Consider the following 25,357-nt stretch of genomic DNA (forward strand, 5'->3'; position numbering starts at 1 on the left):
AGATCCCAGGTTACACAAAGGGAACATAGGATTTTTTGCCTCCCTCTACAATCTGGGTCACTTGCTGGGAACATCTGCGTAGATCTCATTTAATCAATTCCATGCCATAGCAGGGGCTTCGGATATTGGTGCCCCTTGGTTCTTCCTGTTCTCTGCCTATGGCACACAATAGTTTAGTCTCCTGAGGGCTGCAATACTTGGGTATAATTCTGGTTGTCGGTTTTGGTGCGCAGATGTTGGGTGGTGGTTAGTGGCCTGTGATATGCAGGATGTCAGATTAGCTGACCTGGTGGTCCCTTCTGACATTAAACTTTCTGACTCTGAGTTTCTGTACAGTTCAGCTAATCCAGTATCTTGCCTCCGATGGTGGCCAACACCAGACACTTCAGAAGAAGGCTTCAGAAACCCTACAGCAGGCAGTGTAGGATAACATGCTCCTCATGAAGGTCTCATCCTGTTCCCTAATAATTAGATTGGCTTAAATGCTGAAGCATGAGGTTTGATATCATTCCAAAATGTATGTTAGCACTATTATAGCTCTAGATATTCTTATCAATATAAATGTCCAGGTCTCCTTTGAATCTTGCTTCATTCTTGACCTCAACATCTAGTGGCAATGAGTTCCACAGTCTAATCACACATCATTTGAAACATCAGTTTTGAATTTGCCATCTTTCAGTTTCATTGAATGCAGTTTTTTTTCTTTTTGCTGAGAGACGGAACAGAAGCTCCCAATCTCTGCCTTCTCTATGCTATTCATTATTTTGTTAACTCTGATCATATCCCCCCTTAATCTGGTTGCGTTAGTACCAGCCTTTTTGCAGCTTTGGAGTTAATGAAAGGAGTACATCAGACAGCAGGAGTGCTGGCTGAGGAGTTGCAGCATTTTAAGGGAGGGGAGATACCAAAATAGAAAGGTAAATGCAATACAAATAGAAGTTCTGTACATTCCAGATCCACAGATGGAGCATGTCCAATTCATTATAAGAAGTGGAATGGCAGAGTATTAAATGGGAATGTTATTCTGACACTTCTTAAAATAAATATAAATTAGAGGCGATATAGGGAAAAAGTGGGGTAAGATTTGAGAAAGTTTAAAGAGAAATAGTCTCATGAAGCCTCAACTCAGATCTTACTTATTTGTTATCTATATCACCGACAACAGAACATTCAGTAGTGTGGAATCACAGCCTTGGTTTGAGAATTCACTAGAAAAATCCATTGCCATGATTATAGTAGAAATCTCACCTCTTTAATAATCTTACATTTAGTTCCTTTCATTTTGAAGGTTCCATAAGCACTTCACAATGTAAAATGATGTACAGACTATATATAAAAGATCATTATACCCACCCCTAGACACTAACCTCTAGGTTAGAAACAGGCCAGATGTCACATAGCCCACGGTAAATTACAGTTTAGAAGAAGAGTGAACAATATGCATCCACTTGAAACGACAGAAGAAATTTAGGGCAGCACAGCATAGTTATCCAAGTTGGAATTTGGCAAGGACAGTAGAGTTCATACCCCAGATTGCCATGGGTTCTTTAATAATAGCTGAAGGACCTGTATGATCTGATCAAACTAATTTATAGGAGTGGGGTAGGGTGACATCCTGACAAGCTATTTTTGAGAAAGATACTTAACACTTTTTTCAAATATGTAACTTTTGTGGTAAGAAATTAATCTGGAGTCAGAGCAGTTTTGTCTACTGAGAGGGGAAAGCTATTTATCAGCACTACTTTTGCTTCCCTTTTTACATTTTCAAGATGACTTGCTTGCTTACTAATCGTGTGCATAGGTCAAAAGAGTTAACGCAGAGCCGGTTCGAACTGGTTACTGTTTCTCCAGCTGGTATTCATGTTTCAGCTGTTTCACAGACACTTGGCAGGGGGAGGAGAGTGAGGAAAATAAGCTGCTGATTTGGTCTTTGAGCAACCTTGAGAGGGACATAGAGCAGACAGGAAGCTGTATATGGGTGGGAAGCATATTACTCTACAGGTTTCTAAGCTTCTGTTGTTGCCAGTCCTGCAATCAGTTTCCATCTTCTATTTAGATTTAGGAAATCCCATTGAAACTATATTAACAGATATAATCTGTCACCCTTTTGAAGATAGTATGTTTAAAGAGGACATCATTAGAAGGTTTTGCAGGGCTGTAGCATTATTACCTGACACTGGTCCTCTGCAGAGTAAATGTTCTGATTTGGTGCAACACAGTTGGGAAGCTGCAATGTTATAACTAGGGCGCTGTATAAAGCACAATTTTTCTTTCAGAAAATTAATGACCATGTAAATGGCAAAGTATTGAATTTCGTTGAGTTTGCATTAAATTAATTTTACAAGTAACAGTCAAAAGTGATTACATTTACTAGTAAAATTCATTCTGTGCTTGAAATTGACTAGGTATTTTGTATTAAAGACTTTGTAGACATTTTCCTTTTTTGTATTTAAAAGATCTCCGTTTGGGGGCATTTTGACAATGTCCATGTCCTCCATGACATAGTGATTGGCACAAGGCCCTAGTGTAACATGATAAATTTCTAATCTTTAAGTGCGATCATGTTATAATTGAGTCTTGACACTTATCTTCAATAACACAAGAACTAGGGCTCACCCAATGAAATGAATAGGCAGCAGGTTTAAAAGAAACATAAGGGTTCTTCAGACAATGCACAGTCAGCCTTTGAAACTTGTTGCTGGGGATTTTGCGAAAGCCAAAAGTATAACACTCACAAAAGAATTAGAAAAATTCCTGGAGGACAGGTCCATCAATCGCTATTAGCCAAGATGGTCAGGGATGCAACCCCATGTTCTGGATGTTTCTAAACCTGCTTGCAGAAGCTGGAACTGGATGACAGAGGAGGGATCACTCGATAATTGCCTTGTTCTGTTAATTCCCTCTGAAGCATCTGGCACCAGCCACTGCTGGGAAGACAAGATACTGGGCTAGATGGAGCACTGGTCTGACGCAGCATGGCCATTCGTATGTTCACTGGTTGCAGTAAAAGAATTCACATTGTGTTCGCATAACAGCTTTTTTTTAACCATACAACTGTGTGCAGAAAGTGTGTGGTTTGACACCGCCAAGCTGATTGTCTGTCGGTGCAATCTGGATAGCTATCCCACCACTGGCTCAGTGGAAGCTGCTCGGTGTTCAGCCCTTCTGAAAATCAGGTCACTTGTTTAGAAATCTGTTTTTGAAAATCTTGGCCTTAGTCTTTTAACGTGATTATAACACATCTTGTTCTCATCTCTCTGTGGAATACAAAACTAACCTTATTAACAGTGTTGTGCTTCAATGGTGTTAGAATGGGGTTGCCTTAGGCCATGGGCGTAAATGTAGTAAGGCCTGAGAACAGGACACTGACATCCTAGTAAGGATGGCACAAGCAAATGGGAAATGGGGTGAGGAAAAGGGCTATTTTTTTTTTCTTCCTGGATTGTTTTCACACAAGGCTCATCTGAAGCAGAGCTACTGTTGTGCTGAATATTCAGTGGTCTGTGTTGCTGTATCTGGAGTGTAAGTAACAAACTAAGATAAGCCATCAATCTACCTGTTCTTAAATGAACAGTTTCCCTCATAAAACAATACATCTTGAGGAGGGGAGTGGGCAGATAAGGCCCCCCAATACTGTCTGCTTCTGGGGAGAGCTGAGCACCTTAGGATACCTTGTAGACTAACAGACGTATTGGAGCATAAGCTTTCGTGGGTGAATACCCACTTCGTGAGATTCACCTATGAAAGCTCATGCTCCAGTACATCTGTTAGTCTATAAGGTGCCACCGGACTCTTTGTCGCTTTTTACAGATGCAGACTAACACGGCTACCCCTCTGATACTTAGGACACTTTAACATTTCAAGAGAGATCTGTGAAACCTTGCTCAAGAGAGACAGCCCAGCTATGTGGATGAAAGGTCAGACAGGCTGGTCTGTCATTAGAGTATAAGTCTGTCTTCAACGGCTTTAAGATAAGTGCAGTTTATGCCAAGCTTTGTGCTCCTAAAAAACTTGGTCTTACTTCCAATTCTTAGTGTTCAGTAATGGACAAACTCTGATCTCCTGATATCTCTGTGGTTGCCAGAATTGGCCTAGTTCTGAACTTAATGGAGAGAGAGTTTTCCTAAGTCCCTCTGCTAGTGTTCAGCTTTTCTCTGTGTGTATAGTGGGGCTGAGTGAAGGAGGGAGGCCCCTGGTAATCCTGTGTTTTAATGTATGCTGCTTTTTAAAATAATGTAAATGAATATGCATTTTATGCCTAAAGAGTTTCTTCAAACGTTGAGGGTCTCTGTTACCAGACTAATTTCTGTGTGGAAAGGTCTGACTACAGGAAAGGAAGTATAGTGGATGTGTCTAGGAGTTATAATGCTAGTTTTTAGAGTCTGTACCATCTGGCATCCCACCACTGACTTCAGTAGCAGAGGGGTTTGCATAGAGAGAGACCTGAACCCACAGATGGGCCATCCACAAACTTCTGAGAGTTAAAATCCATATCTGAATTTTGTAGCTCAGACTCATATCTAGTTTTAGGCCCAAGCTTTGACGTCCTGAAATATTTTGTGGGGGGAAATACTGCAGACCCTAAATCATTTTGGGCAGGGAGCAATAGACTGTTCCATTGTGAAGTAATTTTCAAAAACTGGGTTAAGAGACAAATAAGCCTTTGGGGGGGAGGGTCCTCCCTAACCCCACGGCAGTTAATTGCCAGATACAGTTACCCTGTGCTGACCTAAATGAACAGTTGCTGGTGCACAGAGATAAGCAGATATTTGGCAAGTGGAGATGCTGTATAAGCTGAAGATGTTTACAAAAAAACCTATCCATTTGAGTTTAAAACATGGGGGGACCATTGCTTCCCAAGTGAGAAAAGAATAAGGTGGGTAAGGAGTTTTATTAGAGTGTATTACTGATAATGGAGAGGACAAAGAGTATCGCTTGGAGACCAAATATTGTAAGTGTAACATTCAGAGAGCAAATACTTTGAGAAGGGTCCAAGATCTGGAGAGGACACTTGTTCTTAGGATCCACGAGTGGACAGCTGGAATGCAGCTCAGAGGTGGCCTTAGTTCCAAAGGAGACATGGGTGCTGGAACCAGGAGTGTTGCCACACCCTCTGGCTTGAAGCGGTTTCCATTATATCCAGAATTTATAGTTTGGTTCAATGGCTCTCAGCACCCCTGAAAGGAGAACAAGTGGATTTTTGAGACTCCTAGAAATTAGAGATGGGAAAGACCTAATAACCCCTATCTAGTGGATCCACCACCCACTTACAGGGTTGCTGTCCACAGTAAAATCCTTGGTGCTGTGTCTTCTAAGCAGTCGTCCATCGCTACCTGGATGTGATAGTAACACACACACGAGCTAAGCCATCTTCCTAAAGAATCTAATAACTCAAGCCATTGAGAAGCACTGACAGCTCACATTTGGCTCCCTGTTTAGAAACCATAGAAATGTTTCCATTTCTTTTTAATCCTAGTGTCTACAGCATTTTAAAAACAAATACATTCCCTTATTCACTCCCCAAATAGTGTTTCCAACCCAGATAGCGCAGCACTGTGTTAATATGCAACATAGAGAAATGGAGAAAGAAAGAAAGCAATAGCAATAGAGAAAATGTGACTATAATTTAAAAAAAAATATATCAGATCTTATAATCTAAGATGTTAGTAACAAAGGTGAGGAAACTTCTTTCAAATATATTTTTAACCTGACAGTGTCCCTTTAAAGTTAATCATTTTTGTGGGGGAGGGGGAATGGGGTGTGTTGAAAGCTTTTTTAGAAGCTGCAGGAAGATAGATAACTAGGGGCTCCTGTCAGCCATACTGAGCCATTATGCTTGTTGGTGTGTGGAACATGAGGAAAATTTCTTAAAGGAGAATGAGAGATCAGTGGAAAATACAGCACGTCCAGTAGGTTCTATCCTTCATGAACTAGCAAAAAGAGCTGGAAAGGTAATCTCTTTAGACTCCCAGGGATCAGCTGTGCACTTCCAAAAGCATTACTTTGCTTCCTCATGATCAGTAAAACACTGCTGTGTAAGTTCTAAGTGGTGTCTAATCATATGTCACTGTCTCTTCCTTAGACAGGAAATGGTGCCGCGGCTGGGGGGATTCCCTATCGAAGGCAGAACCGTCACAAACCAAACCTGACGTCAGCTGATCTGCCAGAAGAAGAAACAAAAAGAATCGCTAGGATATTTTCTGCACAGTTGTCCAAAAAAGAATAGCAGAAGTATCCAGAGTGGCTGTGTAGAGAGCAACTGCTTTAGCACTCATGCTCTACATTTTGGGGAAACTCTGATGCTTACAACAGGAAGGGGAGAGGGAATGACTTCAAAAGAACAATGTCATCCTACCCGCCCCCACCATATCAGTGCAGAACCACTCTCCTAAAAGAGAAATAAGAGAAGTAGATTCTTCTCTCATTGATTTAATGTGTGTAATTGTCCCTCATTTAAATGGGAGTTAACTGCCCACGTCAAACAGGGAATCTTAGATGCAGAGTATACTCCATTCCCATGGGTATGTTGGAAGTTGAGGGTGCTCTGCATCTTGCAAGATCAGATCCCTGGAGAAAGGCACTGACTGACTTTAGTAACCTGAACAGTGTCATCTGATCTCTGGGAAGCTCCATCGTGGGAAATTCTTCTAATCACCCTTTTTTACCTGCTAGGTAATGGAACATCCAGTTGTTTAGACAACTATTTTTCTTGACACACGGGGGGAAAGTTAGAAGCTGTTTCAGTTTTAAGAAAAATGAAATATCTGTTTGTTTTTTTTCCCAGAGACAAAGTGCATTAGAATCCTCTGCAACAAGACACACAGTTGCAGTCTCCATACAAATATGCACAGACAGCCCAGACTTGGGAAGCTACAGTCATTGTTTTGTATGCTAATGACCTTTTTTAAAAACATGTTGATTTGTAAGACAAATCTGTTGCCTTGAATGCTGAAGTGGGGCTTATTTTTATATGGGTTGGGTAGATTGTAAGTAAAATGTACAGATACTGTAAAATAAATTATCTATGCAAGACTGTTTTGCTGGCAAGTATGGAATTTTGTGGACATACTATTTTCTTATTTTATTTAATTTATATAGTCATTTCTAATTTCAAAAAATCACAAGTTTCAAGTGTTTCTAGATAACGGACCTAAACACAAACCATGATAACTTATTTTTAATGATAAAGTTTGTTTCAATAAAATAAAATTTGTATTTTTGTGCCTTCCTGCTGTTTAAGATGTTATTTTAGAATTGTTATTGTTCACGTGTTAAAAATGTTAAAAGCCTGATCCTGCTCCCAATGGAGTCAGTGATAAAACGCCCATTGATTTCAGTGGTGCAGGATTGTGCCTTTAAGCCCGGAACCTTAAAGACATCAGGTTGGGCTTTCTACTCTGAGCCAGCCTTGCCATGGTCCTTCATAAAATGGATTCCAAGTCCCAACCGTTCCAATCCCTGTCCGACAAACACTTCCGGTTTCTAGATTATCAGCCACAATGAATGTCGAGGAGGTCGAGAACGAGCATAGGTGTGTAAATATCTCTGATACGCACAACCCTCTCCTCCTCTTTCATGAGAGCAGCAGCTTCTTGCCCAGTTCCAGTAACACGGGCAACACCAAGAAAACCTGGGCTACATTGTGCATGCAGATCTGAGCCTGCTGAGTCACTGCATCCCATTCACACAACATGCTTGGTGCAATTGTGTTAACATGTTTGGATGTCTTTAGTGCTGTTGTGGACACAGGTGAATAATCAAGATGGAGCATCTTGGAGTTCTATGAACACATGACATTTCTAACCCTGAACTAAATGTCCTGAACCTAGCAAGTCAATAGCTGCTGGCTGGACAAATCTTGGCGGAGTGTGTCCTGAGAGGCTGCTAAATACAAGTTGGAACAGGGAGCACCATCACTGAGCAAAGGACTAGAGGAAGGCTGACTGTGTGTGCAAGGACAGCTGTGTTGCTGTAGCCAGTTACCAACTTTCCTCCTCTTTATATCATCCGCTGTAATCTGTAGAGCAAGCAGTTCCTGTTGCTTGCCTGAGCTAAATTCACTGAAATACATTCAGCAGAAGAGAGCACTGGAGGCAGCATGTAATTGTTTGACAACAATGCATGCACTGCCATTGGGGATGCCAAGGGCCGAAGCATGGTCAGCGTTTATCAGGAAAAGCTCCGTGTGTGCTCATCAGGCTGAGATGGGGGTGTCGGGCACAAATGGGACTCAGGCTCTCTGCAACATGAAAGCAGACAACTCCTATTAAATGTGTGCTGCACAGGGAAATAAATGGATTAATGCCCCTTGAGGGGGATAAAGAGAGCCAGAAAGTCCATTTCCCACCATACGCGCACATATGTGGTGGGGTTTTTCCCTGCTAGTTTTTTTGGGGTGTTGACTCTTTTACAATGACAGATTTTCTCCCAAATGCTTCTCCAGCATGAGTGGTAGGTGTTAACAGCACAGCAGTGTAAAGGTTAAGCTATCTGAATAAAAAGCACTCCAATCAGGTTTCACATGTGTGGCATCTCTCTGATTTCCTGGATGATTCTCCGGGGCTTGTCATTGTACTAAATCAGCAGGATGCATTGGCATCGAGCTGTGCTGCAGCAAAGCCATAGGAAGAGCCTGCCTCTCCCATCCACCTGAATGGAAGCCTGGGGCCAGTCTCCCGTAGCATGACCTTCTGTTTGAATGGGCAGAGGGAGAGGAGTGTATTTTTTCCTGGCCTCAATCTTCCCAGCAAAGAGCCCTTGGCAGGTCAGAGACTAGCGAGGGTTCTCTTCTCCCTCCATCATCTTCACTTGAACAGAGCCTGGGCAGTGGCGACTTCTCACTGCCTGGCACCCTGCCCGCAGCAGCACAGGGACTCCCTCTCAGACCAGTTTCCCCCACTGAGCAGTGACCACCAGAGCCCCCACTCTTTGTTCTTCCAACCAGCTGAGCCCTTGGCGGACAGACTAATTTTTCTCAAACAGAAGCCCTGGGGAGAATACACCACCAGGGCTGGAAATCAGCAGAGAAGCATGCTCTTATAGCCTCTCCCCCTCCCCCCCCCCGCCCTTCTGATTGGCACAGCTGGCCACACATGGGGTCAGAGAGAACATTACATCATAGTGGTTCTTCCCCTGGAGTGAACCCAGCAGCTGAAATCTGACAACATCCATGTGGGAAATTGCTCCCAGAGCAGCCTCCCATAAATAAACAGCAGGGTTAGCCTAGGACTGGGACAGGTGGCCAGACTTTGACATGTGGGTTTCATGCTGAATGTCTGTGTCACCACAGGCACAAGACTACTAGTGCCCTTCTGCCCCGGCCCACTGACAGTTTGGTCTTGCCATCCATTTCCTTTGCTTCCCTGCCTCTTCTCCCCATTGGGAAGCAAAGTGGTCTGTCGTGTCTGCTTTCTCTGGGGTTTGGCTCTTAGCTCCATCCCTCAACCTCTTGCACCAGTGAAAGGAGCAAAGAAGTGCATGACTGCCTGGTCAGCTGCTAACAGCGTTCTAAGAAATTAATCCTCACCTATTAATAGAGCTGGTCCAGACTAGGGGGGGGAAATCGATCTTAGATACGCAACTTCAGCTACGTGAATAACGTAGCTGAAGTCGAATATCTAAGATTGGATTACTCACCCGTCCAAACGGCGCGAGATCGATGTCCGCGGCTCTCCGTGTCGATTCCGGAACTCCGTTGGGGTTGATGGAGTTCCGGAATCGATATAAGCGCGCTCGGGGATCGATATATCGCGTCTAGACGCGATATATCGATCCCCGAGCAATCGATTTTAACCCGCCGATACGGCGGGTAGTCTGGACGTGGCCATATGACTGAGCTTCATCAGTGTCCTTAAGCTACACATCCCGGCAAATTGGTGTGTTGCAGCAACAGCAGGGATGGAACCCAGTTCCTCCTCCTAAAGCATAGGCTCCCTACCCCTTGACATAAAGGAGAATCTCCATTAGCAGTATATGGGCATTGACTCACAATTATGCAATTCTGATTCTCTCCAGTAACTAGAGGTGGTGAATTTATTACCATTTCAGGAAAGAGGGAGAAATCAAACTCCATGTTATCTGCACCCTTGGATTTCCCAGTGAATCTTCTGTTACTTTAGTATTTGTTATTGATAGTGCCCAGAGTGCTAGGTGCTGTACAAACATAAAAGAACTGTCCCTACCCCAGATCATAGAGGCCATTTTTCTATTTAGAATACTATGTGTCTGGCTTCTGGACTGTAAGTTCTTGGGGCAGAGCGTGACTTTCCTTGTATTGTAGTGATGAGCAACAAATAATAAATACATCCGAGGGCAGTGGTTCAGATGTACCCTAGCCCATTTGTCTAGAGCAACTGCCATCAAAGTGCTTTACAAACATCAGTGAATTTAATCTCACACTGTGAGGTGGGCAAGTATTATTCTCCCCAATTTAAAAATGGAGAAACTGAGGCACAGATGGATGAACACGATTCACCCATCATCACATAGCAAGTCAGCAGCAGACCCAGGCTTAGAACTGAACTCTCCTGCTGCTCTCCTCTGTGCGTTAGGCACAAGACCACCCTTCCCCTGTACTGTGTGCTCACATGCCACGTCAGTGTCCAGACGTGCTTCAGATAATTTCACAACACGCACAGGGAAATAACAACACCTAGCTCTCATATAGCACTTTTCAGCAGCAGAGTGCAAAGCATGTTCCCATTTTACAGATGTGGAAACCAAGTGGGCGGCAGCTGAGCTGCATTAGCTTTACATGGAAAGCTGGACGGCCCCAGGGATGCAGTATTTATGTTCCTTTAAGTTACCTGCAGTGTTTTGGCTGGAAGCTGAAGTGTCCCCAGCTGTCCCCTCCCCAGGCCAGTAGAGCAGGTAACTGGTGTGAACAGTCACACATGGTCCTGTTGACACTTGTAGCCTTTGCGGTTTCTCCCCCTCCTTGTGAGTTGGAGTCACTTGGTCCATTTCGAATAGTACGTCATCAGCTGGCTTCTTAGGTCACTTCACAGAAACAGCTTCTGCAAATAGCTGAAACAGTTGCTGGGGTGAGTCCTTGCTGAACTCCAGACTCACTTACTATGAAAATATCTATTTTCATACCACTGGAGGCTACCCCAGCCCAGTCAGGCTGCTCTGGTTTCACACTGCGGATGGAGAAATGCAACGCAGAAGTTCCAACTCAGGTGCCGAGCCAGCTGTGGTCACCAGAGAGTTAAATTCACAAGAGTTCACATAAACCCAAACCCACCAAGGTTTGCAAAGCCGAAATAGCCACATTGTACATTATTGCCACCAGAGACTGTGCGCTACCCTGGTTTACAGAGGGACGTAGGACTGGAAGGAGCTGCCTGAGTCACAGAATCCAATCTAAGCTATCGTGGGCAATCCCATCATATCGTCCAATTCATAGACTGATCAAGTGCCATCTTAAAATGAGTTTGGTTGTTTGCCCCACACTGCTACTATTGGGGGTGGGGGCTGTTCCAGCCCGACTCCTCTGATGATTAGAAACCTTCTAATTGCCAACTTAAATTTATTTGTGGCCAATGTATCCCAATTTGTTCTCTCTCTCTCTCTCACCCACACACCCATCGCCAGCTCCCCGCTGAATCCTCAGGTTTGTCAGAATCAGAAGCTGTGCTGTTCGTCTACCTTTTGTGTTTCATTTACCTCAGGCAGAAAAATGAGGCAGGCCAGTTTCACTTTGGTTGCTAGTTTCCCTTCTTGGGTTTCATGCACTACCACCAGGCTGCAATGTTTCCTCCGCAAAGATAGCAGAAGGAAGTTTAAACCAAAACAAAAATGTTTTATTGTTTTTTTTAATGGCATCAGATATCTAATAATATTAGGTTTGGCTACCTCACTTTTGGGGGCAAGAAGGAGTGGTTGGGCATTATACACAAAACCAGAATTTGTAGCCTAAAAAGTGTTGATAACTCTCATGGTTTTATCATGAATCTCACACTATTTGGTGTTTTTTTTAAAGCCCCAACTCCTGGAATCATGTGATTGTATAAAAACCTCAGCCAACATTTAAAAGAAAAAGCAATGTTCTAGCCCTGATGCTTGCAGAGAGAACTTGGAAATGTGACACGAATGCATTCTAAAGGCTTGAAAACCAGAGGGAAATAAAAACCACATCACATTTTTTTAAATCTCATGATTTTTAAACCTATCTCGTGATTTCTGGGGCCTCACTCATGATTTTTGGAAGCTTGAGGTTAACAGAACTGCCTGCTAGCAGATACTTGCGACTCACTTTGGGCCCCAAATCTAGAGGTCCAAAAACTAAAGTTATAGAAATGTTTTCCTGATATTTTTAACTTGCAGCAACATTGTATTCTGCTTAGCACAACTAGCATGTGAGGTGCTCTCTGGCCAGGAAAAGACAAGGGGGCCAAATTCAGTAGTGATGCCTAAGGGGGTATAAATTAGATCCATACACCCTGCCTATTCCGCTAACTCAGCTTCCCAATGGACCTAATTGCACTGTGTTCTTATACAGCCCACACCGGAGTGTGTGAGCACCTCACAGCCAGTAACAAGCTGGTACTCACAACATCACTGCACAGTGTGGTTACAGACTGACACAGGCAGGGGAGCTGTGACTACACCAGTCCAGGAGCAGGGCTAGTGCTGCTTACCCACCCCTGAGAGCGAGGTGGCACCATGCTTCGCTGCAAGGAAAGGGAAGTTATTATCCCCATTATACAGATAGGGGAAGTGAGGCACAGAGGGGCTAACGCCGACACCCACAAAGGTATTTAGGCTCCCAGTTCCCCTAATTTCAGTGGAAAGAAGCCTAAATACCTTTGCGGGACTGGGCTGCAGTGACTTGCCCAAGGTCTCACACACACAGGCTGTGCTGAAGCAGAATTGAATGCCAATTTTCTGAGTCCCAGCTCAGGAGGGTTTTCACCACAAAAATCATCCTTGGTAAAGACAGTCTACAGTAGGCAGCCCACCTGACCACGACTCGAGGTGGCTGGGCAGCAAGGGAGTACATGAGCTTTTCAAAATATACCATCTCTCTCTAGTGTGCTGCTTTCTTCACTTCACTTCACTTTCCCCATCACATCTCTCACTTTAGCCTTGCCTAGACTAACTGTGCACTAGAACACGAGGGCTACCACCATCCATTGTTCCACTGTCCAGAACTAGTGTGACAGTGTGAGGCTTCCTGAAAAACACCAGGGTCTCATGACTTGTCCTCTCTGCTCTATTTTAAAACACCAGAGGGAGGGAGGCTGGTGCTCATGAACTCGTTGATGTTAAATGATCTCTGTCCTTATCCTCTGCCATTCAGCTAAGAGTGCAGCCCGCGAGGGATATATAAATAGGAAGCCAAGACCCTCAGCTCACAGAGGATGGCAAGGAACAGAGTGCGCTCAGCCAGCTGCATCTCGAAGGTAAGGCGAAGCGTTCAGTGTTGCTGTGGGTTATTATGAGTGGGCTGAACCCTGCAGTCCTTGCTCTGCCTCCTCATTCCTCCCCCATTGCCATCAGGATCTAGCTGCCTAGGTGCCGGTGCTGCTCTCGTGCCTGGGAGAGTGTTGCCTGCATTAAGTCTGACTAAATAAGTGCCCCCGTTTACATCTCAGCAGCCCCACTGCAGAAAGGGCCTGCTCCAAAACCCGCTGAAGGCAATGCAGAGACGCCCATTGATTTGCAGGGGCTTTCGACCAGGTGCAAGGCAGAGGCTGGCTTAGAGTTTGTACTTCATGCAGCTCGCTTTCTGTCACCCCCAAACACGGTGCCTCAGCCCTCCGAGCACCCAGGGGTGAGAACCTCGTGCTGTCTGTCCCGTTTGGAGTGAGTGCATCACTGGCTTTGGCCACACCCACACTAGTCTTCACATCTCACTGCTCCAGCCTGCCGCTGAGCATCACCAGTGCTGTGTTGGTACTGCCAATGTGGACAGGGAGATGTTCCCACAAGCAGTCCCATTGGCTTCATAAGAACATAAGAGCAGCCATACTGGATCAGACCAATGGTCCATCTAGCCCAGCATCCTGTCTTCCAACAGGTGCTTTAGAGGGAATGAACAGAACAGAGCAATTATTAAGTGATCCATCCTCCATTGTCTAATCCCAACCTCTGGCAGTCAGAGGCTTAGGGACACCCAGAGCTGGGGGTGTGCATCCCTGACCATCTTGGCTTATAGCCATTGACAGACCTATCCTCCAGGAACTTCTCTAATTGTTTTTAGAACCCTGTTGTACTTGTGGCCTTCACAACATCCCCAGACAACAAGTTCCACGGGTTGACTGTGCATTGTGTGAAGTACTTCCTTATGTTTGTTTTAACCTGCTGCCTGTTAATTTCATTGGGTGACCCCTGGTTCTTGTGTTATGGGAAGGGGTAAATAACACGTCCTTATTTACTTTCTTCATGCTGTTCTTCAAAGAGCACCATAGGAAGGAAAAAGGATGGTCCAGTGGTTAGAGGAGACCTGGATTCAATCCCCTGGTCTGCAACAGACTTCTTGTCTGACCTTGGGTTTGTCACCTAGCCTTTCTGTGCCTCAGTTCCTTATTAGCACAATAGGGTTAATAGCCCTGCCCTACCTCACAGGTATGTTGGGCTGTGAGGATAAATACAATCAAGATTGTGAAGTGCTCAGATACCACAGGGGCCACAAACATCACTAGGATCAATAGTATCTGGGATGCAGAACATCAGGGTTGGAAGGGACCTCAGGAGGTCATCTAGTCCAACCCCCTACTCAAATCTCCAACTATTTTTCTTTGCCCCAATACCTAAATGGCCCCCTCAAGGATTGAACTCACAACCCTGGGTTTAGCAGGCCAATGCTTAAACCACTGAGCTATCCCTCCCATCATAATGCAGGCAACTCCATCCAGTGTGTAGGTAGCTGAGCTGGAACACTCCAAAGGACACTCCCCTCGAATGCAGAGCTAAGTGATGATCGGTCATTGTGAAATAAATAAATAAATGGGTGTAAAATATTTTCTCTCCTTGTCCATCTATTATCCATTTGACTGAGACCCAGAGAGGCATTATATATATTTTAGGGCTGTCAATTAACTACAGTTAACTCAAGTGATTAACTCAAAACAAATTAACTTGATTAAAAAAATTAATCACGATTAAAAACATGAACCACAATCAGTTTTAATCACACTCTTAAACAATGGTAGAATACCAACTTCCATTTTTTATAAATATTTTTGGTGGTTTTGCTACATTTTCAAATATATTGATTTCAATTCCAACACACAATACAAAGTGTACAGTGCTTACTATATTATTTTTAATTACAAATATTTACACTGTAAAAAAGATAAACAAAAGATAATATTTTTCAGTTCACCTCATACAAGTACTGTAGTGCAATCTCATTATCATGAAAGTTGAACTTACAAATGTAGAATTTTTTGTGTTATACAACTGTACTCAAAACAAAATAATGTAAAGCTTCAGCGCCTACAATTCCACTCAGTCCTACTTCTTGTCTAGCCAATCGCTAAGGCACACAAGTTTGTTTACATTTATGGGAGATATTGCTGCCCATTTCTTATTTACAATGTCACCTGAAAGTGAGAACAGATTTTCACATGGCACTTTTGTAGCTGGCGTTGCAAGATATTTACATGCCAGACCAGATACGCTAATCATTCGTATGCCCCTTCATGCTTTGGACACCACTCCATTCTGTACACTTTGTATTCTGCATTGTAATTTAAATGAATATATTTGAAAATGTAGAACCATCCAAATATTTAAATAAATGGTATCCTATTATTGTTTAACAGTGTGATTAAAACTGCCATTAATCATAATTTTTTTAATTTCACGATTAATCTTTTTAATCGTTTAACAGCCCTAATATATTTACAGCTTCATTTGTATCTTCCAAGGAAACTATCACTGCAGATCCATTGCTTGCTGATTGAACGCTGCTTCCAGAGGAGAACCTATTTGCTGAACTGTGATTCCTGCTAACCCAGGGAAGCAATGGTCGGACTGAAGCCCACTGACATCCCTCCAACTGCTACTGTTAAATTCCTGAGTGCCGGGATGGCAGCCTGCATAGCAGATCTCTGCACCTTCCCTCTGGACACTGCGAAAGTCAGACTGCAGGTAAACATTCTTGTTGATATTACTACAGTACAAGGATTCCGGGACTCAGCTGTGTCAGGCACAACGTGTAGACACATAGAGACAGTCCCTGCTCCAGAGAGACAACAGTCAAAATAGTCAAGACAAAGAGTTTTGTTCAGAGTCATGTAGCAGGTCAGCAGCAGAACTGGGCACAGAATCGAGCACTCCCAAGTCCCACTCCAAGTCCCAGTCCTCTGACCCACCTGGTCTCTCAAATTGAGTGAAAGGCATTTTAGATTAAATCTTTGGAAAAATCTAGCACTGCTGAGAAACAGACTAGGTCTTTTTTCCTCCCCTCTGTTAACTTTAAGAGTCAATCCAACTCCCATTAAAAATTAATGTAAAGACATCAGCAGGAGTTAGATCAGGCTCTAACATACCGGGTTTGATTTCAGATGATGTTTGTTGTGTACCCTGCAGATCTGCGGGTGCCTAGAGATATCTGAGGGCATGGCTACACTGGAGAGTTGCAGCGCTGGTGATGGGGTTACAGCGCTGCAACTCACGCTGTGTCCACACTTGGAAAGCACAGCCAGCGCTGCAACTCCCTGATTGCAGCGCTGGCTGTACACCTGGTTTGCTTGGGGTGTAGCGATTCCAGCGCTGGTGATGCAGTGCTGGTCAAGTGCAGCCACTAAAAGCGCTGTTATTGGACTCCAGGGTATTAGGAGGTATCACAGAATTCCTGTCCACAACAAACCGGAAGAATGGCTGAACTCCGATCTCCCCGTAGCTACTTGGCTAAAAACCAAACACAGCTGCTCTTTGCTCCAGCGAGCCAGCGAACGGAGGCAGGGGAATTGCTTTGGAATGTTCACAGCTGTTTGCTTGCGGAGAGAGGGGAGGGGTAGTGTTGAGCAGCTGCTTATATGGTCTAAAGACTATTTAGGAGTGCATAATTTGCATTTAGTGAATAAGAGACAGGTGGGGGAAAGGTCAAAACTTTTAAAATGATTGAAGGTAGGCGCTGTGTATCTTCCAGTCCTTAGAACTTGCAAGGCAGGGAGCTGAGAACAGTGTCAGCTCCAAAAATCCACTCTCTCTGTCTCCCCCACGCTCCCTGTCACACTCCACCCCACCCCCCTCTTTTGAAAAGCACGTTGCAGCCACTTGAATGCTGGGATAGCTGCCCACAATGCACCACTCCCAACAGCGCTGCAAATGCTGCAAATGTGGCCACACTGCAGCGTTGGTAGCTGTCAGTGTGGCCACACTGCAATGCTTTCCCTACACAGCTGTACGAACACAGCTGTAACTCCCAGCGCTGCACATCTCCAAGTGTAGCCATACCCTCAGTAGTATTCTTCTCAGCAAGTTCGGGTTGTTTTTTTGCTGTAATGTGAATAACGGAAATCTGGCATCACTTTTTGTTACAGACACGACTTGATTATAGTTCTGAGTGAAATCCACCCCATGCAGAGGCCCCAGCACAAGAGCTAGGGACCACTTGAGAGGCCAGAACCTCAGCCGGGGTAAAGTGTCACTTGGAAGTCAACGAGACTCTGAGAGTTTACTCCAGCTGAGGATCCGCCCCGAGCCCTCAAAGGGGATCTGAAATGGTACCTAGGCCATGTGCTGACCCCCTGCACCAGGATAAATTTCACCCTCTTTGCATTGATACTGGAGAGCATTTTCTATCTAATCTCAAAGCACTTTATGAACATGAATGAATTTAGCCTCCCACCATCACTCTGGCATTCTGGCCAAATTCCATCATTACTCATTACATCTAGCCTACTTACCTACTCCACCAGTTTAGCTGGATACAGTAATCCTCTTCAGTTCCTGACTTGATTTGGCCTATAATGTTGCTGTAGACTGATAAACAGCTGCCACACTCTACCCCAGAGATGGCTGCATTTCAGTGGTGAGCAAAGAGATGAAGATGGTATATTGCTTGCAGAGTCTTTTGTAAAGTGCTTTGGTATTCAGCTGGATGGACGCTGATGTGTAAATGTATGACAATTATAGCCTTGCAATTAGTTCACTGACCAAAACCACAACTGCAGGTTGACTGCACATAGAAATGACAATTTAATACCTTCCTAGCTCAGTACATGCCCCAAACCACCTTGAACTGAGCTTATAGCTCATGAACTCTCTTAGCTAAGGGCCCATCTCTGCAAACCCCTCCTCATGCGTGACTTTACTTGAACTACTCACATGAATAAAGGTTTCAGGAGCAGGCTCTAGCTGGCTGCACTAGAGGCGAATTGCCATCTACTAATAATGATGTCTGTCTGTCTGTCCATCTTGAAGATCCAGGGAGAGTCCAAGCCTACCAAGAACATGAAGACCATCCACTATAAGGGCGTCTTTGGCACAATCACCACCATGGTGAGGACAGAAGGTCCCACGAGCCTGTACAATGGCCTAGTGGCTGGTCTTCAGCGTCAGATGAGCTTTGCTTCCATTCGTATCGGGCTGTACGACTCCGTGAAACAATTCTTCACCTCCACGGGATCAGAGAGTGAGTGCTGGCACCACACGCTTCCAGGGCCCATGTTCTCAGCCTCTATTTCAGAACGTCGGGCCACATCCTCAGCTGGTGTGAATCAGCTCATGGAAGTCGATGAACTACACTAATGAAGCTATCCTGATTCACACCGGCTGAGGCTCTGGCCCATTATCCTAGATGTTGCCACTTAAAAATAATTACAGTCAACCAGTCTTCAGAGTGAGCTGAATAACCTGAGATCCCAAATTATAAATGGGGTAAATGTGCTACACGTAGAATCCCAGTCTCACCCAGGTCCTGCAGTGCCCTGAGCGTAGCTAAACTAGATGTTTGACCACTTGCTTTGGGGCGTGATCAGATACCTTGATGTCTTGTTGACATCCACTGCCCCGTCAAACAATGGCAGGCCCAAAAACCCAGGCCAGGTTTAAAGAGCTTTGTCCTTCCAATTTAAAAACTACATTTTAGAACCAAACGTGTGCCAGGCAGTTCCCTCTCTTTGGAGCCAGAGTCTGCAGCTGGATCAGCGCTGGGGGGCTAGGTCAGTGTTGGCAGGGTGCAAAGGGAGGGTGTAGTGGGACAAGGTGAGCAGGGCCTTCTCTGACCCTATGCACAGCCTCCTGACGGTTGCTATCTCCAGTGCTGCTCAGCACCTCTAAAAACCAGACCAAGAGAGTTTAAAGTTGGGCATCCAGAAAACTGAGGCCAACCCCCAAATTAGAGGCCACCTGCAAAGTTAGGCTAAGTGACTTCCCCAAGGCCATGCAGGGAGTCAGCCATTGCCTGTGGGCTCAGTGCTGAGTGGAGGGGATGTGCTCACGCCCAGTCCTAGCAAGGGAGGTGAAAGGCACTCTGATTTAGTGGGGAGGCTGAGAAAAACTCAGCTCTGTGCATTGCTACCTAGCTGTCGATCCTAGCGACAGACCCAGAGCTTGCTACCCAGTTTATTCGCTCCCATTCAGATGCCGGCGTTCTCACGCGGTTGCTGGCGGGCTGCACCACTGGAGCTATGGCAGTCACATGTGCCCAGCCGACCGACGTGGTCAAGGTGCGATTCCAAGCCCACGTGAGGCTGACGGATGGAACCAAGAAATACAACGGGACTGTGGATGCCTATAAAACCATTGCCAAGGAGGAAGGGATCAGAGGCCTCTGGAAAGGTACAGGATTTACCTGTGTGGAGCGAGAAAGCCTCTCAGACCAATCGCCCGCTGGTGTAAATCAAGGTAGCTCCACTGTGGTCAGTCTATGGAAGTCAACAGAGCTATACCAGATTACACCAGTTAAGAATATGGGCCCAGCTCCTTAAAAGTATTTAGGCCCCTAATTCCCATGGCCCTTAGTATTCAATAGATTAAGGTGAACAGAGCAAGCCCAGCTAACAGAGTTCAGCTCTGGCCCCTTGGGTTCTGCAGATATCCCTGGAGGACAGGGCCAGCTGGTTTTAAAGTGGCCATGCAACAGCTCTGGCAGCAGGTCCATGTGATCAGATGGCATTCCCTTCCCTGCTTCCCAGATCCCCATTTCTGCTCCGGCACAGTGGGGAGGAGGCCTGCTCCTCTATCCTGGGACTGGCTGCCCCTGTTGCACGTTAGGTAGCCCTAAGAGGGCTTGAAATAGGACCTGATTGGTACCTAGCCCTCACCCTGGCTCGGCACAGGATGGGACTTTCACCTACAATCTGCTACCACTGCAGGATTTTATACCACCGGGTAGTATTTTTAAGATGAGACAGGAGAGAGGGACACATTTCCCAGACTGGCTCATTGTAGCATAAGCCATGACAAACACACTGACTGTTAGACCCCTAAGGGTGGATCACAACCAATCACAGACCAGAGCAAACCAAAGCAAAATGCCACCCCCCTCCCAAATGAGGGGGCTGGTTGGTCAGAAAAAGGAAAGTGGGGTGTTCTGTGCAGGCCCTGCTCACAACCCCAGAATCTCCCCCAACCCCAGAACAGTGGGATGCTTCTGCCCAAATGATCAGAGATTAAATCATTAACAATGGTGACGCTAGTGATGACTGTATGTCAGCACTCACCTGCGAGGGTTTGGGGGCAAATCCCATCCAGGGTGAGATCGAATGTCCTTTTTCCTCTTGCGTCACAGAAGTAAGGTTCATGGCAAGCCCACAGACCTGCAATAAACAGATTTGCCTTGTCACTTACTCGCTCCCCGTTTCCTTGTGTGCTCAAGATAGAATTGTGATGGAACTATCCGAGCCTACGACTGAGTCGCGGGACTCTCAGGAATCATTGCTTGCTCTGCCATTGAATTTCAGTGCAACTCTGGGCTTCTCTCTCTGCTGCTGCATAATGGAGATAATGAGTCTTGGCCACTTTTGTAAAATGCTTTGACTGCTGTGGATAAATAATACCACGTAAATTATTCTTATAATCCCTTAAAATCCTGGTATCACAGAACTCCTGCTACCTGGCAGACCTCCTTTAGGCACAGGGATAATGAACACAATTAATAATAATACAGTCATAGTCACCACTTGCCCTTCTCTGCTTTCAGCAGAGCAGTGTGAGCTCACATGGCCAGAATCACTCTCTAAACCATTCGTCCTTTGCGTCTTCTGCCTCAGGGACATTACCCAACATCACCCGCAACGCCATTGTGAACTGCGGAGAGATGGTTACCTATGACCTCCTCAAGGAGATGCTGCTGAAATACCATCTAATGACAGGTGAGGGGGGGAACCAGGGCCTTGAGTGAGTGAGGGTGTCCTTCCTTCGTCCTTCCCGTCTGGGGAGCCTGTGGTTAGAGCTCTGTCTCTCTGAGCCCTCTCCATTGCTTCTCCTCCCCAATGGCCTTCCACAATGGGTGATGCTCCTTTTGGCAAAGAGGGCTGGAGCCAGCTGCCCATGCTGCTTCAGATGTCAGCTGGAGGTTTCAGTAGCATGGTGGTAAGGATGGTCTAGTACAGAGCACTAGACCTTAGAAGACCTAAGATCTGTTTGCAGCTCTGCCACAGACTCCCTGCATGACCTTGGGCAAGTCACTTAGGGACAGATTTCCAAAGGGATTCAGGCACCTAAAGGTGCAGACGGGCACCTGGTTGGATTTCCAAAAACTCCCACTGGGAGTTAGGTGCCTACACACTTTAGACAATCCCACTAGGTGCCCAAATCCCTTTGGGAACCTGGTGCTTAGGCCCAAACTTTCAGAAGTGCTTGTGGATTTTATGTCCTTCAGTTTTGGAGCATCCAGCTTTGAGCATCTTGGGCATGATTTTCAGGGGTGCTGAGATCTCGCAGCTCTCATGGACTTCAGCTGGCATTACAGCTGGCTCTGTAGCTTTGAAAATCAGGCCCAAAGAGCCTCCAGGTGTGTGTCCCAAAGTTAGTATGAAACCTCCTGTGCCTCAGTTTCCTCCATGTGGAGAATGGTCATACTTACCAATCTCCTGGGGAGAGGGTCAGTTTACTGATGTCTGTACATTGAACTGAGGTCCTTGGGTGGAATGTGCTCTAGCTAGGCATGGCACTGGTGACTAATTGCAAGTGGCTCGTAGAGGCAAAATCATCCCGTTTGCAGTGGAAAATTCCATTACCCCAAAACCTGTTACCCATTTCCCACCCCCAGACACTTTTCCTTGCCATTTCATTGCTGCTTTCGGAGCTGGGTTCTGCGCCACTGTGGTGGCTTCGCCCGTCGATGTCGTGAAGACGAGATACATGAATTCCACCCCTGGCCAGTACAGAAATGCCTTCAACTGTATGCTCACCATGGTGATCCTGGAAGGACCCACAGCGTTTTACAAGGGGTAAGTGGTGCGTAGGCACTGAGACAGCTACACATTTATATCCAGGCCTGTACCGTGCCCGTGACCTGTTCAAGGAGTAGCGCATGTGTTCATGTAACAAGTCTACAGAGGAGACTGACAGTGACAAAGCACTGGGCTGAGATTCAGGAGACCTGGGTTCCCGTTCACGCTCTGCTACCAGCTCATGTGACCATGGGCAAGTCACTTTGGGCCAGTTTTTCCAAAGCAGCCTCTAATGGGTGGCTCGGACCATGGCCCTTCAGCCTGAGATTTTCAGAGTGATAAGCATCACAGGGCAGGGCAACTCTACCTCTGGTTCCCCTCAGTGATCCCACAAGGGTCCACTCACAGGCTTCGGCTCCCCTGGCTGTCCCCTCTCTTGGGTGGAAACACGCATCTATCTCCCTTCTGCATGGAGCATCTCCAGGCTGAGCTGTTCCCTGCCTTTACTGTGTTATTCCCAGCCTGCCCAAGGAGACCTGCTTGCTTTCTCTTCAGAGCTGATTAACAGTGTGATGGCCCCGGTTATAGATACTCCACCGCTCTTTCTGTGCATGTCTATTTTTTTCTTAAGGTAAAAGCGCTACAGAGAAAACACATTAAAAACTAGGAAAGAAACTGCACACAAGCTAAGAAGCTCACCAGAGATCACCCCAACCCTCGTGTGGGCTCAGGCAGGAGCAGTCCTGGAACACCCCACCCATGGGGTTTCCTTGGGGTTTCAATTTCATCACAGCTTTACCTCAGAACAAGCGCCCAGTAGGCCCAACCCTCCCTGAAGGATTGGGGCCCTCCGGGGAGCAGAGGTCCTGTCTGCTTTCTGGATCAGGAAGATGACCCTGAGCCTGTTTGTAACCAGGCTGTTTATCTTCAAACCCTTCCTTTGTCTGTTCATCCCTGGAGAATCCCATCTGAACTCCACTTCCCCAGAGGGTAGCTCCAAATACCCAGCTGGAGGAATGACATTAGCATCCTCCTCGTCCTCCTTGAGGAGTGCCACACAGTGCCCCAGTACCACAGACACCATTGCCTTTTTAACACAACGCCTGCCTCCCCCTGAAGGCATCAACCCTCATCCAGTCTGCTATAAGCTTATCGTCATTCCACAAGGTTGTTCCAGGACATTGTCAGTCTCTTCCATAAGCACCTGTTGGCTTCAGCTGGCTTTAGCTGGCTTGTGGTGGATGCTTAGTACCTTTGCAGAGCAGGCATGAGGCTCTCAGCACGGGCATCCAAAACCAGGGCCGGCTCCAGGCACCAGCTTATCAAGCAGGTGCTTGGGGCAGCAACTCCAGAGCCGGACAGCACTTTCAGGTATTCGGCGACAATTCGGCGGAGGGTCCCTCACTCCCGCTCAGAGCGAAGGACCTCCTGCTGAATTGCCACAGATTGCGATCGCGGCTTTTTTTTTGCCTTTTTTTTTTGGCTGCTTGGGGCAGCAAAACCCCTGGAGCCGGCCCTGTCCAAAACACAAGATGCCCAGAAGCCTTTACAACATGGGAGCCTAGAGCTCTCTGCGCCTCCACTTCCCTGTGTGTAAAATGTGGAGAATTACACCTACACAGCTCTGTGAAGCACCTTGAGATCTGCAGCTCATGAGCGTTAAGGGTCCAGATGCTCAAAGGTGGCGCCTGACTTCCATTGAAATCAGTGGGAGTCTGGTGCCTTTGCGAATCTGGGCCTAGCCCAGGGCTAAGTATTTCAGATTAGTCTGGTTTCATATTCTGCTGTGCCTACAAAGCACGGGAAAGGGTCGAGCCCACCTGACTCAGTCTCGTTATTTCCAGAGCACTGTGTGTGCGCAGAGCAACCAGCACGGTGTCTCTAGCCAGGGGTGGGTGCAATGACGGGCTGGGCAGGAATCAAGGCTACTGTTAAAGAATAGGAGTGACAGGGGGTGCGTGATGCCAGGCAGGAGAGAACAGTGGGGAATCCATGGATAGCAGGGATCATAAGGGAGCTGGTGGATCTGAGATACAGCTTGTTGTTGGTTGCCAGGGGCATGGAGTACCCTGGTTGGGGATGAAGGGGAAATTCTTTAGCCTCTACGCTGTTGGATCTCTTAATGTCTATTGTCCCCTCTCTCAGGTTCATGCCCTCGTTCCTGCGGCTGGGATCCTGGAACGTGGTGATGTTTGTCACCTATGAGCAGCTGAAACGCGCTGTGACGCTGGCCCAGGAGTCATAGGTGTCTCCATCCTAAGCCCCAGGGAGGTCTCTGGGATGAGATGACAGAGACCAGCATGGGGGCTCCCATGGATTCTCCTCTCCCAGGCAAAGCTTGCAGAGCTGCCTCTCGCTCCTGAACTCTGACTGGGACGCACGCTCCCAGCTGCTGAAGTGGGGACATGCAGCTTTGGATGGATTGTCTGGCGACAGCTGGCTTTTCAAAACCCACTTGTCACAGTCGGCAAGATGCCAATGTACATTACGTTATTTAAACATGCCCAAGGGATGCAAGATATTGAAGCGACGAAAAAGGACTAGAAAAAACAAAACCATCAGTGAAGCCAAACTCTAGCAAAGCTTTCGATACGGCCTCTGAGCTTTTCAAACCATTCTGGATCCAGGTGCTGCCATGTGGACAGGAAACTGGAGCCCAATCCAACGGTGACGATAAAGAGCGAGGTACGCTTTGGGGGATGGAGAGCACTTAGAGGGGGAAGCACAGGGGTCACCATTAGGTTTAGTCTTATTGAATATCTTCAGAAGGAGTAAACTGCCTTCATGAGTGATAGCAAATCAGGAGAAAATTGCCAGTGTAGTCAGAGTAAGTGACTTTGGGCTTAGCTTTTTGAAGACTGGTGGGTTCTTTACCCAGGTGGGTTTTTCTGCTTAACTCTAGGCACCACTTTTTCTCTGGGCTTTTTATTTTCATGGCACATGTGGCAGGGTCCATGCTCTGCCCCTAGCCCAGCAGGATGACACAAACCGCGCCCCCACGCTGCTCTCTACCCCCACCCCTCAACAAGCTGGGCTGTTTTTTAGAACATTTTATGCTA

The 25,357-nt window shown here is 46.2% G+C and overlaps 2 protein-coding genes across 2 annotated transcripts in view; both read left to right on the forward strand.

Moving 5' to 3' along the window:
• The window catches only part of C2CD3 (C2 domain containing 3 centriole elongation regulator), an 84,116-nt gene extending 76,877 nt beyond the window's left edge, over positions 1-7,239 (forward strand). Inside the window, 1 exon segment of the mRNA XM_030556984.1 lies at positions 6,083-7,239. Coding sequence (XP_030412844.1) covers positions 6,083-6,226 — 144 coding nt within the window. The 3' untranslated portion in view covers positions 6,227-7,239.
• A 6,011-nt stretch (positions 7,240-13,250) lies between these two features.
• Positions 13,251-24,560, forward strand: LOC115648824 (mitochondrial uncoupling protein 3-like). The gene is made up of 7 exons (XM_030557013.1): positions 13,251-13,406; positions 15,879-16,101; positions 18,382-18,592; positions 19,543-19,740; positions 21,174-21,275; positions 22,175-22,355; positions 24,444-24,560. Exons 2-7 carry the CDS (start codon positions 15,976-15,978, stop codon positions 24,541-24,543), a joined length of 918 nt encoding a protein of 305 aa, XP_030412873.1. The 5' UTR covers positions 13,251-13,406; positions 15,879-15,975; the 3' UTR covers positions 24,544-24,560.
• Positions 24,561-25,357: the final 797 nt, after the last annotated feature.

The sequence above is a fragment of the Gopherus evgoodei genome, chromosome 1, assembly GCF_007399415.2.
Source record: "Gopherus evgoodei ecotype Sinaloan lineage chromosome 1, rGopEvg1_v1.p, whole genome shotgun sequence".
Taxonomy (NCBI): domain Eukaryota; kingdom Metazoa; phylum Chordata; order Testudines; family Testudinidae; genus Gopherus; species Gopherus evgoodei.